Raw genomic sequence first — 14,239 nt, forward strand, 5'->3', positions numbered from 1 at the left:
ATACATCATGTCAGACTGATTTGTCACAGCCCCACATTAAAAATATGTGATGGTGAGTTGAGAAGACATTCAGAAACACTGTTAGAATGTTTTTAAATTGACTGCCATAGCCCCAAAATATAAAGTAAACAAAGGCTGTTAATAGCATGTTTTTTACATGGTTGGGGTCGCGATCCTTTTCAGATATCATAATGGGGTCGTGGGCCAAAAAAGTTTGGGAACCCCTGGTATATATAATGCTTGCAGTAACTAAACTGGCCAGGGGAGGGGCAGCTTTCCTATAGAGTACTGTAATGAGGAAGCCAATAAGATACAGAAGTCTTGATGAAACCTGGACCCTCCCTGTTTCACTATGTGATTCTTGCTGGAAGGTTCAACTGACTGGTTGGTTACACATTAACCAAAGGAGCTGCAGTATGCCATGTCATTATCAAATATTTCTGTTCTCGTAATTATGGCCACTCGCTAGCATTTAGCATTAGTAAGTTGGTAAATGGGTACTTGGTATGAATAATATTTGCGACTATAGTGGTACATATACAACATAAGAGGACAGGTTTTGTACACAAGGTAAGTGTCTGAAAGATAATCACCATATGGTCTTGAAATCAATCTTCTTTGATTCACTCAGCATAATTGTTTTATTACTGGGTCTTAGAACTGTTATACTAATGTTTTAAACAATAATCCTTTTGATATGAGACAACTTGAAATATCTCTGAAACAGAACACATTCATCAGGATAACTATACTGCCTTTCTGAAACGAAATACCCACGTTTAGAACGTAATCCTTTCTTCAAATGTCTCTGGAATTGAACTAGCACAGTAGAAAGTGATATGGGTAGTACTTCTTTTAGTATTTAAATGACACATTTGCTAGGACATGTTAAGGTATCAATGGGTACATTCTGGTACTTACTTCAGATAACTGTACCCAATTGATAACTACCTGATACCAAATGCCTTTTACTTGTTCCATTGAGTCCCAAAGGTAACAGTTTACTATAGGTGACCTTATTCATACATTAATAAAGCCTTTATAAAGCTATATAACACATTATTACATTTGTCATAAGTAATGTAATGTAATTAGTAGTTTTAAATAGTTATGATTAACGGCATTAGATGTTATAAAACTAATTATAATGTGTTTTATAGAGAACTGTCATAGAATATATATTTGGCTTGCAGTAACTAAACTGGCCAGGGGAGGGGCAGCTTTCCTATAGAGTACTGTAATGAGGAAGCCAATAAGCCTCCCTGTTTCTCTATGTGATTCTTGCTGGAAGGTTCAACTGACTGGTTGGTTACACATTAACCAAAGGAGCTGCAGTATGCTGTCTCATTATCAAATATTTCTGTTTTCAAAATTATGGCTACTCAATAGCCTTTAGCATTCGCAATTTGGTAAATGGGAAGTTGGAATGAATAATATTTGAGACTATAGGTGGTGCATATACAACAAAACAGGCCATTCATATATACACAAGGTAAGTGTCTGAAAAATAATCACCATAGTGTCCTGAAATGAATCTTCCTTGATTCTCTCTCTCTCTCTCTCTCTCTCTCTCTCTCTCTCTCTCTCTCTCTCTCTCTCTCTCTCTCTCCCCTTCCCCTTGCTGACTAACCATTCAGCGTTATTGTTTTATTACTGTATCTTTTATCTTTTATACTAGTGGGTTAAACAATAATCATTTTGACATGAGACAACTTGAAATATCCATGAATGACAAGCCTTCAACGGGATAACTGAAGTACTGCCTTTGTAAAACTAACTAATCACTTCTAGAATGTAATCCTTTCTTGAAATGTCTCTGGACTTGAACTAGCACAGTAGGAAGTGATTTCGGTAGTACTTTATTTTACGGGTATATAAATTACATATTTGCTAGGACATTATAAGGTATCAGTGGGTACTTTCAGGTACTTACTTCAAATAAATGTACACAATTGGTCACTTTTAGTGCTTGTTCCAATGAGTCCCAAAGGTAACAGTTTACTATAGGTGACCTTATTCATATATTAATAAAGCCTTTATAACAGCTATATAACACATTATTAAATTTGTCATAAGTAATGCAATGTAATGAGTAGTTTTAAATAGTTATGAGTAACGGCATTAGATGTTATAAAACTAGTTATAATGTGTTTTATAGAGAACTGTTCATCCTGTTGTCATATGTGCTTATGTCACCTTTTAATAACAACTGATATTACACAGTCTGCATGACAACTTATTTCATGTGTTATTACATGCTACATAAGTGTCTACGTACCAGATGTTATAATAGGGGCGTTATAGAAATTATCAAACTCTGTGTCACAGGGGTGGCAGGGTAGCCTAGTGGTTAGAGTGTTGGACTAATTGGACTAGTAACCGGAAGGTTGCAAGTTCAAATCCCCGAGCTGACAAGGTACAAATCTGTCCCCTGAACAGGCAGTTAACCCACTGTTCCTAGGCCGTCATTGAAAATAAGAATTTGTTCTTAAATGACTTGCCTAGTTAAATAAAGGTTTAAAATATATATATATATTAAATGGAATTATGGGTGTCATAGCCATGTCATAGGCCGTTATGAAGTGTGCACAGACACTTTAAATAAAGTGACATTAATTTGAGGTGCTATAAAACGGTTATGAATGTACTGGGTTGAGCATATCACAAAACCATTCAAGATCACCCACTTCTTTTGGTGGTAACACAATAACAATTCTGCTTTTGAGACTGACCAGAGGCATTGCAAGTTACTTTCACCAATTAAACAATTAATAATAGATCAAGTTTGCCTCCCTCCCAACTCAAGACATTTTCCATCGTTTTTGTGGCACCATGTTTCCTTTACACTTGTCTCTTGGTTTTTGTTAACATTGTGAATCAGGCCTAGCAGACGTGAAATAAGGCTGATAATTTCTTTATAGGTGCCGTGGCTGAGTATTGGAGAAGGACAAGACACAGCGTTGTTCTGGGACTATTTGACTGTTAAGGAATACAATTTAGCCACCATCACCATGGGTAAAGCTGCCCGGATATATATACTTAAGGGTTGGATTCAATCCGTATCGTGGAAGATATACGTTCAAATGTAAAAGCAAATTTCCGATTGAGCCGACATACGGTATGCAGCATTTACCGTGAATGCAGTCGCCGCAAATTCTGGAACGTTGCAGTTAAATTTCTATAAAGCCATAACGCCGATCCGCAATAATTCTGCAATATGGATTGAATCCAGCCCTCAATCATTACCCCTAAATGCATTATGTGATATATTGGGGAATATTTGACTGTTAGCTGTTACCATTTAGCCACCATCACCATGGCAATAGCCACTATCACCATGGGTAGAGCTTGCTCGAGTATACAAACCTAAATCATTACCCTAAATACATGAATTTACCCCTGACTACAATATTGATTACAGCTATAGTACATATACCACTGGGTCAAAAACTGTTTCCTTCTTTTACAGGATGTTTTGAATCAAAAACAGAAGGAGAGAGTAAGTTAGTTTTCTTGTCTTTGCCATAAAAATATGGATATTTGTCTTTCAAAAGAAGAAAATGTATTATTCAACACTATATTACTTTATACAGTACAGAGCACGGTGGATTCAACAACGAAGGGTCAGCTATTAATCTCTTAATTTAAATATTTTTAGTGGAAATTTTTACAAAAGAAGAGAGTCATGAGTTGGTATATTTAAATACATGATCTCTGACTCATAAGGATTTAATATGTTGGTGTTTGAAGTTTTAACCTAACATTTGTTAACTAATAAACAACAAAAACATGACATTGATGGAAAGCATAGGATCTGACAAAAAATTTCAGAGGAAGAATGTTTATTTAAATTACTTAAGGAGAATTCTATTACTTTGTTGATATGAATGTTATGACTCAACTGCAGACAAAGAAAACCCTTCACAGTCAGAAACTCAGCTCAAACTATCTCCAGAAAAAGGTGAGGAATATTCTACATGAGTTCAGTAATGCATCTCTTTTAAATACAATATAATTTCAGAAAATATTAATATGAAATGTGATACTCATGTAGAGTATATATTAATGTAGAGTATATATTAAAATATATATATATATTTCTCCAGATATAAATCAAGCACGCTCACATGAAGGTAATGGGCTCTGCCAACAGAATCGTTTTTTCAACTAAATTAACATACTTACTTAACTAAAATATAATACTAATACTTAAATCACTGAAGGTTAAATTACAATGAAAATAATAAGTGAATAAAATATATTGTTTTCCTATTCTCCGCAGTGGATGTTACTCTGGATGTGGACACAGCTCACCCTAAGCTGAAGATACATGGGAACTCACTACAGTGGATAGATGATTCACCACAGAGAAACATTGACATTGAGAACTGTTTTAATGAAGAGCCTTTTGTGATGGGCAAAATGGGCAGTCCTTTGAAGACTTACTGGGAGGTGAATGTGAAGGAGAAGGATGACTGGGTGCTTGGCGTTGCCAAGGCAACGTCTAACAGGAAGGGGCCGTTGGCTTTCAGTCCAACTAATGGCTTCTGGGTAATCAGACTATCCAATGGGCAAAGACTTAAAGCCATGGAGGATGAAGAACACGTTCTTGACAAAGGTATTCCAGATAAAGTTGGTATCTATCTAGATTATCAGGAAAGGAAGGTGACTTTCTTTAATGCAGATGAAGATTCACTCATCTACTCATTTATCAATGGACCAAGTTATCAGGATGATGTCCTGCCACTTTTCTCACCCTGGAACAATGATGCAAAACCAATCACAATTTTGTCCATCACAGCAACATAGAAAAACATAAATGATCATATTCCCTGTCTGTCAATAGCTTGTCATGGTTTAAAGCTATGCAAAACATTTTTTATTAAGTAATATCCAAAATTGTGGATTACTTTCTATGTTCATTTGCTGTCATCTAACCAGGTATCAACGTTGTGTCCATATTTTCTGTTAATATATTAATGCTCTGTCTTTCCGACTTGAAGATTACTGACATCATGATTTGATCTCGTATTTGTCTGAGTTCCTATAAAACTCATGGTACCCTTCGCCAGGCCATATCTGTGTGAAGCTTGACTCAATGCTCTCATCTGCTTTAAAACCAAATTTCGATCCAGGTTGGATGTGACAGCAGAGATGAGTTGCGCACTGTGGACAACCCCCCCTGACTTTGAGAAGCTCCAACACGACATGCATAAAGCACAACCATCTCATTAGTGCTGGTGAGATACATCATGTCCAGTGAGGACCCTTCGTTCAGGGCAGGTGGGGCAGAAGCCACGACAGGTGATCCACCACCTATTTTTGGGGGGCCTGCTTTGCATGTTATTTTAATACAGGTAACATATCAGTTTGCAAACAATGTATGTTGTGTAGTAAGCTGTTAGTAGCCCATGTGATTCACCATAATAATTTGCTCCCTTTTCCCCTCATAACTTAGCCTACTGTTCTGACTTGGTGGTGCACATTCAGCCTATAGCCTGTTTTAGAGAAATGTTACCATCAAATATTGTAAGAGCTTTAATTGTCTGCTTATAGACCACACTTATGACTTGGTTGTCAGGGAGAACACTGTAAGAACGGCCCATGTTCTCAATTCTGTCACAGTACATTTTAAAAGTGCTGAACAAATAGTTATGTTGACTACGTCAGTCCTAGCTCGCTCATTAATGTCTTAATCAATGTTATGGATTGCCTCTTATCCGCTCATTGTCCCCTTATGCAATAGTTTGTACATCTCAATTGCAAGAAGACACCACATCTGTTTAGCAAGTCAGCCATATCAGCTATGCTTTTTTAAAAGGCAGTAAATGAGGCTGAATGAACTGTTTCGCTGCCAGACAAGGCTCTGCTGACAGCCAGGTGTAGCAGTGGTAAGGAGTTGGGACTGCTGTTGGGACTCTGCTGTTGGGACAGCTTTATGTAGGCCCTACCAGTTTGTGAGCATGGTTTGTCACCGTTATATTGCAATTCATGTTTTGTTTATTGTTGTGTTGTGTAGTGGCTTTTCTGGCATGTATAAATCAAAAGTAAAAAAATGCCACACCAATATTTACATGCTAAAATTGCCACTGATCATGTCAGTCTAATTTGCAATTCACTGTCATAGCCCCACATTGAAAATATGTGAGGGTGAGCTGAGAAAATCAGAAATCAGAAATACTTTTAGAATGTTTTTCAATTGACTGCCACAGCACCAAATAAAAAAAGTATGAATGGCAGAAATCAGAAATACTTTTAGAATGTTTTTCAATTGACTGCCACAGCACCAAATAAAAAAAGTATGAATGGCATTTAAAAAAACAAAACATTTTGGGGGTTAATTTTAATTGTTTTAGGCGGTAATTTTCAAATATCAAAATGGGGTCGTGGGACAAAAAAGTTTGCGGATCACTGGCATAGAGTATATATTTGGCTTGCAGTAACTAAACTGGCCAGGGGGAGGGGCAGCTTTCCTATAAAGTACTGTAATGAGGAAGCCAATAAGATACAGAAGTCTTGATGAAACCTGGACCCTCCCTGTTTCTCTACGTGATTCTTGCTGGAAGGTTCAACTGACTGGTTACACATTAACCAAAGGAGCTGGGGCATGCTGTCTCATTATCAAATATTTCTGTTTTCAAAATTATGGCTACTCAATAGCCTTTAGCATTAGCAATTTGGTAAATGGGAAGTTGGAATGAATAATATTTGAGACTATAGGTGGTACATATACAACAAAACAGGCCATTCATATATACACAAGGTAAGTGTCTGAAAAATAATCACCATAGTGTCCATAGTGTCCTGAAATGAATCTTCCTTGAATCTCTCTCTCTCTCTCTCTCTCTCTCTCTCTCTCTCTCTCTCGCTCTCTCTCTCTCTCTCCCCTTCCCCTTGCTGACTAACCATTCAGCGTTATTGTTTTATTACTGTATCTTTTATCTTTTATACTAGAGGGTTAAACAATAATCATTTTGACATGAGACAACTTGAAATATCCATGAATGACAAGCCTTCAACGGGATAACTGAAGTACTGCCTTTGTAAAACTAACTAATCACTTCTAGAATGTAATCCTTTCTTGAAATGTCTCTGGACTTGAACTAGCACAGTAGGAAGTGATTTCGGTAGTACTTTATTTTACGGGTATATAAATTACATATTTGCTAGGACATTATAAGGTATCAGTGGGTACTTTCAGGTACTTACTTCAAATAAATGTACACAATTGGTCACTTTTAGTGCTTGTTCCAATGAGTCCCAAAGGTAACAGTTTACTATAGGTGACCTTATTCATATATTAATAAAGCCTTTATAACAGCTATATAACACATTTTTACATTTGTCATAAGTAATGCAATGTAATGAGTAGTTTTAAATAGTTATGAGTAACGGCATTAGATGTTATAAAACTAGTTATAATGTGTTTTATAGAGAACTGTTCATCCTGTTGTCATATGTGCTTATGTCACCTTTTAATAACAACTGATATTACACAGTCTGCATGACAACTTATTTCATATGTTATTACATGCTACATAAGTGTCTACGTACCAGATGTTATAATAGGGGCGTTATAGAATTTATCAAACTCTGTGTCACATTAATATATTAAATGGAATTATGGGTGTCATAACCATGTCATAGGCCGTTATGGAGTGTGCACAGACACTTTAAATAAAGTGACATTAATTTGAGGTGTTAGTTATAATATGCTTAATACCACAGAGTTGAGCATATCACAAAACCATTCAAGATCACCCACTTCTTTTGGTGGTAACACAATAACAATTCTGTGTTTGAGACTGACCAGAGGCATTGCAAGTTACTTTTTCCAATTAAAATATTAAGGAGAGATAAAGTTTGCCTTCCTCTGTACTCAAGACATTTTCCATCATTTTTGTGGCACCATGTTTCCTTTACACTTGTCACTTGGTTTTTGTTAACATTGTGAATCAGGCCTAGCAGACGTGAAATAAGGCTGATCGTTTCTTTATAGGTGCCGTGGCTGAGTATTGGAGAAGGACAAGACACAGCGTTGTTCTGGGACTATTTGACTGTTAGCTATTACCATTTAGCCACCATCACCATGGGTAAAGCTACCCGGATATATATACTTAAGGGCTGGATTCAATCTGTATTGTGAAAGATCCCCGTTCAAATGTAAAAGCAAATTTCCGATTGAGCCGACATACGGTATGCAGCATTTACCGTTAATGCAGTCGCCGCAAATTCTGGAACATTGTCTTTAAATTTCAATCGAGCTATAACGTGGATCTGCAACACTTCTGTGATATGGATTGAATCCAGCCCTCAATCATTACCCCTAAATACATGATGTGATCTATTGGGGAATATTTGACTGTTAGCTGTTACCGTTTAGCCACCATCACCATGGCAATCGCCACCATCATGATGGGTAAAGTTGCTTGCATATACAAATCTAAATCATTACCCTAAATACATGAATTTACCCCTGACTACCATATTCATTACAACTATAGTACATATACCACTGGATCAAAATAAGCCACAACTCTTTCTTTCTTTTACAGGATGTTGTGGCTCAAAACCAGAAGAACAGAGTAAGTTTGTTTTCTTGTCCTTGCCATAAAAATATTGATATTTGTCTTTCAAAAGAAGAAAATGTATTATTAAATTACATGTTACTTTATACAGTAGAGAGCACAGTGGATTCAACAAATAAGGGTACGCTTTTAATCTCTTCATTTCAATACTTTTAGTGGATACTTATTACAAAAGAAGACAATCATGAGTTGGTATATTTAAATACATTATCTCTGACTCTTCAGGACTTAATATTTTAGTGTTTGATGTTATAAATAGTGGAGGAAATGTTTGTGTGGGGTGGGGGGTGGGTTTTGGAGCATGTGCAGTTATAGGGTCTGGCAAAATATTTCAGATGAAGAGTGTTAATTTACATGACTCTATTGTTTTGGTGATATGAAGTTTCTGACTCAACTGCAGAGCAAGAAAACCCTTTACTGACAGATACTCATCTCAAACTATCTCCTAAGAAAGGTGAGAAATATTGTACATGAATACAGAGGATGCTGTATAACTTCTGGGTAAGCACCAACTTTGCACCAACTTACACAATATTAAGTCAGTGTCACGCCTTGACCTTAGATATCTCTGTTTTCTTTATATTTTGGTTAGGTCAGGGCGTGACTAAGGTGGGTACGCTACTTTTTGTATTGTCTAGGGTTTTTTGTATGTCTAGGGTTTTGTAGGTCTAGGTGATTTGTATGTCTATGGTGGCCTGATATGGTTCCCAATCAGAGGCAGTTGTTTATCGTTGTCTCTGATTGGGGATCATATTTAGGTAGCCATTTCCCTTTGGTGTTTGTGGGATCTTGTCTATGTGAAGTTGCCTGTCAACACTCGTTTGTATAGCTTCACGCTTCGTTTTGTTATTTTGTTAGTTTGTTCAGTGTTCATTCTTTAAACTTCTTATGGCTGGGGGCAGTATTGAGTAGCTTGGATGAATAAGGTGCCCAGAGGTGCCCAGAGTAAATGGCCTGCTCCTCAGTCCCGGTTGCTAATATATGCATATTATTAGTAGCATTGGATAGAAAACACTCTGAAGTTTCTAAAACTGTTTGAATGATGTCAGTGAGTATAAAAGAACTCATATGGCAGGCAAAAACCTGAGAAGAAATCCAAACAGGAAGTTGGAAATCTGAGGTTGGTCAATTTTCAACCCAGCCCCTATTGAATACACAGTGGGATATTGGTTATGTTGCAGTTCCTAAGGCTTCCACTGGATGTAAACCGTCTTTAGAAACTTGTTTGAGGATTCAACTGTGAAGTGTGACCGAATGAGAAGGGAATGAGTAAGGTCTGCCATGAGCTGACCATGCTCTGACCATGCGCGCTCACATGAGAGGTATCTCTCGTTCCATTGCTTTTCTACAGACATAGGAATTCTCAGGTTGGAACATTATTGATGTTTTATGTTAAAAAACATCCTAAAGATTGATTCCATTCATCGTTTGACATGTTTCTACGGACAGTAACGGAACTTTTTGACATTTCATCTGCAACTAGGGAATGCGCTTCAGGACTTTGGATTTGTTTACCAAATGCGCTAACAAGAGTATCTCTTTGGACATTAATGATGGACATTATCGAACTAAATCAAACATTTAATGTGGAACTGGTATTCCTGGGAGTGCATTCTGATTAAGATCATCAAAGGTAAGTGAATATTTATAATGCTATTTCTGACTTCTGTTAACTACCCAATATGGCGGATATCTTTTTGGCTGCTTTGTTGTCTGAGCGCTGTACTCAGATTATTGCATGGATTGCTTTTTCCATAAAGTTTTTTTGAAATCTGACACAGCGGTTGCATTAAGGAGAAGGGGATCTACAGTTCCATGCATAACAGTTGTATCTTTTATCAATGTTTATTCTGAGTATTTCTGTAAATTGATGTGGCTCTCTGCAAATTCACCGGATGTTTTGGAACTACTGAACATAACGCGCCAATGTAAACTCAGATTTTTGGATAGAAATATGAACTTGTGTATCTATATTTCCATGTCTAACAATTGTATTTTCATCGACATTTATAATGAGTATTTCTGTAAAATGGTGTGGCTCTCTGCAATATCACCAGATGTTTTTGGAACTAGTGAAGATAACGCGCCAATGTATACTGAGATTTTTTAAATATAAATATGCACTTTATCGAACAAAACATATATGTATTGTGTAACATGAAGTTCTATGAGTGTCATCTGATGAAGATCATCAAAGGTTAATGATTAATTTTATCTATATTTCTTGCTTTTTGTGACTCCTCTCTTTGGCTGGAAAAATGGCAGAATTTTTTGGTGACTTGGTGGTGACCTAATATAATCATTTGTGGTGCTTTCGCTGTAAATCCTATTTGAAATTGGACACTTTTGTGGAATTAACAACCAGATTACCATTAAAATGGTATAAGATAGAGGAATTTGAATTATGAGATTTCTGTTGTTTGAATTTGGTGCTCTGCACTTTCACTGGCTGTTGTCATATCAATCCCATTAACGGGATTGCAGCCCTAATAAGTTTAAATAAGAATGTATGCATACCACGCTGCGCCTTGGTCCGCTCCTTATAACGAACGTGACAGAAGATCCCACCACAAAAAGACCAAACAGCATGTTCAAGAGGAGTGGACATCCTGGGCCCGAGAGAAAGATGAGTGGAGGACATCCTGGACCTGGGAGGACGTAATGGCAGGGGAGAAGACCATGCCATGGAAGCAAGTGGAGATAGCGCAGGAGGAATGGCGACGATATGAGGGGACACGGTTAGCATGGAAGCCAGAGAGGCAGATTTTTTTGGGGAGGCACACATTGAGAATGGCAGAGTGAGGGGTTAGACCTGAGCCAACTCCCCGTGCTTACCGTGGGGAGAGTGTGACTGGTCAGACACTGTGTTATGCAGTGATGCGCACGGTGTCTCCAGTTCGCATTCATAGCCCGGTGCGCTCTATTCCAGCTCCTCGCTTTTGCCAGGCTAGAATGGGTTTCCAGCCAGGACTGATGGTGCCAGCTCAGCGCTTCTGGTCTCCAGTACACCTCCTTGGACCAGGATATCCTGCGCCGGCTCTGCGCACTGTGTCTCCGGTGCATCTGCACAGCCCAGTGCTTCCTGTGCCAGCGCCCCGCACTTGCTGGGCTCAAGTTAGCATCTAGCCAGGACGCATTGTGCCAGCTCTACGCTTCAGATCTCCAGTGCGCCTCCACAGTCCAGTACGTCCTGTGCCTCCTCTCCGCACCCGCCCTGATGTGCATGTCTTCAGCCCGGTGCCACCTGTACCGGTCCCATGCACCAGGCCTCCAGTGCGCCTCCAGAGTCCAGTACGTCCTGTGCCTGCTCCCCTCACTCGTCCTGAGATGCGTGTCTTCAGCCCGGTACCACCAGTGCCGGCAACACGCATCAGGTTTCCAGTGCGCCTCCACAGTCCAGAGCTTCCGGTGACAGTTCCCAGTCCAGAGCTTCCGGCGACAGTTCCCAGTCCAGAGCTTCTGGCGACGTTTCACAGTCCGGAACCTCCAACGACGGCCCACAGTCTGGAACCTCCAACGACAGTCCACAGTCCAGGAACCTCCAACGACGGTCCACAGTCTGGAACCTCCACCGACGGTCAACAGTCTGGGGCCTCCGGCGACAATAAGCAGTCCAGAGCCTCCGGCGATGATCCGCAGTCCAGAGCCTCTGGCGATGATCCACGGTCCGGTTCTACAAAGGTGGAGGGATCAGCATAAGGAGGGGGGGCTGCATCCAGAACCGGAGCTGCCACCGAGGGTAGATGCCCACCCGGACCCTCCCCTATAGGTTCAGGTTTGCGGCCGGGAGTCCGCACCTTTGGGGGGGGGGGTATTATCACTTCCTGACCTTGGATATCTCTGTTTTCTTTTATATTTTGATTAGGTCAAGGCGTGACTAGGGTGGGTACGCTAGTTTTTGTATTGTCTAGGGTTTCTTGTATGTCTAGGGTTTTTTGTATGTCTAGTGTTTTGTAGGTCTAGGATATTTGTATGTCTATGGTTGCCTGATATGGTTCCCAATCAGAGGCAGCTGTTTATCGTTGTCTCTGATTGGGGATCATATTTAGGTAGCCATTTCCCTTTAGTGTTTGTGGGATCTTGTCTGTGTAGTTGCCTGTCAACACTCGTTTGTATAGCTTCACGGTTCGTTTTGTTATTTTGTTAGTTTGTTCAGTGTTCATTCTTTAAATAAATAAGAATGTACACAACCCACACTGCGCCTTGGTCCGATCCTTATAACGAACGTGACAGTCAGTATATTTTTGTTAGTTACACATTATCTTTCCCAGTTATTAGCTTTGTGTTCCATACCTCATTCTGGTTTATCATTGCAATTGTAGATGCATCAGCAAGATCCATCAAGAAGACTGCAAAGTTCGGTAACGCGTCTCTTTTAAAATACAATATAATTTCAGATAATATTCATCTGATATGTGAGACATTGAATTTCTCATTGCTATTCTTTTTTAAATGTATTTTTCTCCAGATATAAATCAAGCACGCTCACATGAAGGTAATGGGCTGTGACAACAGAATCTGTTTTTCAACTCAATTAAAATACCTAATAAAATAAAATACTTTCTCTGTTCTATATAACTAAGCTTTAAATCACTGAAGATTAAATTACAATGAAAATGATGAGTAAATAAATATTTGGTCTTCCTATTCTCCACAGTGGATGTTACTCTGGATGTGGACACTGCTCACCCTAAGCTGAAGATACATGGGAACTCACTACAGTGGACTAATGAATCACCACAGAGAAAAATTGAAGTTGAAAACTGTTTTGATGAAGAGCCTTTTGTGTTGGGCAAAATGGGCAGTCCTTTGAAGACTTACTGGGAGGTGAATGTGAAGGAGAAGGATGACTGGGTGCTTGGCGTTGCCAAGGTAACGGCTAACAGGAAGGGGCCGTTGGCTTTCAGTCCAACTAATGGCTTCTGGGTAATCAGACTATCCAATGGGCAAAGACTTAAAGCCATGGAGGATGAAGAACACGTTCTTGACAAAGGTATTCCAGATAAAGTTGGTATCTATCTAGATTATCAGGAAAGGAAGGTGACTTTCTTTAATGCAGAAGAAGATTCACTCATCTACTCATTTATCAATGGACCAAGTTATCAGGATGATGTCCTGCCACTTTTCTCACCCTGGAACAACGATGCAAAACCAATCACAATTTTGCCCATCACAGCAACATAGAAAAACATAATTCATCACATACCCTGTATGTCAATAGCTTATTGTGGTATATGTGGCTATGTGAATAATTTTCGATTAAGTAATATACAGAATTGTGGATTAATTCTCATCCTTTGCTGTCATCTAACCAGGCATCAATGTTGTGTTCCCTATTCTTTACTAATATATTAGACATTCATTATTTCAGTAGGGTATTGTGTGTGACATTAAACATGCATTTTTGTTTTAAAACATGTTGATTTGTGAAAAATACAAGTTCTTATTTGGTATCTGGTTGTCAATGTATTGATGACTAGGATTGAAAGAAACAACTGCCATCTACTGTAGTTGTTTTGACAAGTTTTATAATCATCCATCACATAAAACCTTGATTATCTTTACAATGCAAGACCAACAATGCAAGCTAGTTAGCCAGATACGTGACACAATATATTGACCCAGTGAAGCCTGTAGTTAGTTGTACAGTG

The 14,239-nt window shown here is 38.7% G+C and overlaps 1 protein-coding gene across 29 annotated transcripts; it reads left to right on the top strand.

Annotated features, from left to right (window-relative positions):
* The first annotated feature begins 337 nt into the window (after window positions 1–337).
* LOC112246480 (butyrophilin subfamily 1 member A1) lies at window positions 338–14,007 on the top strand. 29 transcript variants are annotated; one of them, XM_024414806.2, is made up of 16 exons: window positions 338–570; window positions 2,922–3,015; window positions 3,470–3,499; window positions 3,594–3,623; window positions 3,908–3,961; window positions 4,107–4,133; window positions 4,283–5,304; window positions 8,000–8,093; window positions 8,384–8,419; window positions 8,556–8,585; window positions 8,680–8,709; window positions 8,971–9,042; window positions 9,181–9,197; window positions 12,911–12,944; window positions 13,057–13,083; window positions 13,246–14,007. In XM_024414806.2, the coding sequence occupies exons 8-16, from the start codon at window positions 8,090–8,092 to the stop codon at window positions 13,770–13,772; spliced, it is 777 nt and encodes a 258-aa protein (XP_024270574.1). In that variant the 5' UTR covers window positions 338–570; window positions 2,922–3,015; window positions 3,470–3,499; window positions 3,594–3,623; window positions 3,908–3,961; window positions 4,107–4,133; window positions 4,283–5,304; window positions 8,000–8,089; the 3' UTR covers window positions 13,773–14,007. The 29 variants fall into 29 exon arrangements, with proteins under 29 accessions (XP_024270574.1, XP_042185451.1, XP_024270572.1 ...); XM_042329517.1 differs by having other exon boundaries at window positions 3,470–3,623; XM_024414804.2 differs by having other exon boundaries at window positions 3,594–3,961.
* Window positions 14,008–14,239: the final 232 nt, after the last annotated feature.

Source organism: Oncorhynchus tshawytscha, linkage group LG10, assembly GCF_018296145.1.
Source record: "Oncorhynchus tshawytscha isolate Ot180627B linkage group LG10, Otsh_v2.0, whole genome shotgun sequence".
In the NCBI taxonomy this organism is placed as follows: Eukaryota; Metazoa; Chordata; class Actinopteri; order Salmoniformes; family Salmonidae; genus Oncorhynchus; species Oncorhynchus tshawytscha.

Excerpts from the sequence above, each read along its gene's own strand:
- LOC112246480 (XM_042329517.1), top strand. Across the intron at positions 8,420-8,555 it reads AATCGCCACCATCATGATGG|GATGTTGTGGCTCAAAACCA; the intron begins GTAAAGTTGCTT and ends TTTCTTTTACAG. Across the intron at positions 13,084-13,245 it reads TCAAGCACGCTCACATGAAG|TGGATGTTACTCTGGATGTG; the intron begins GTAATGGGCTGT and ends TATTCTCCACAG.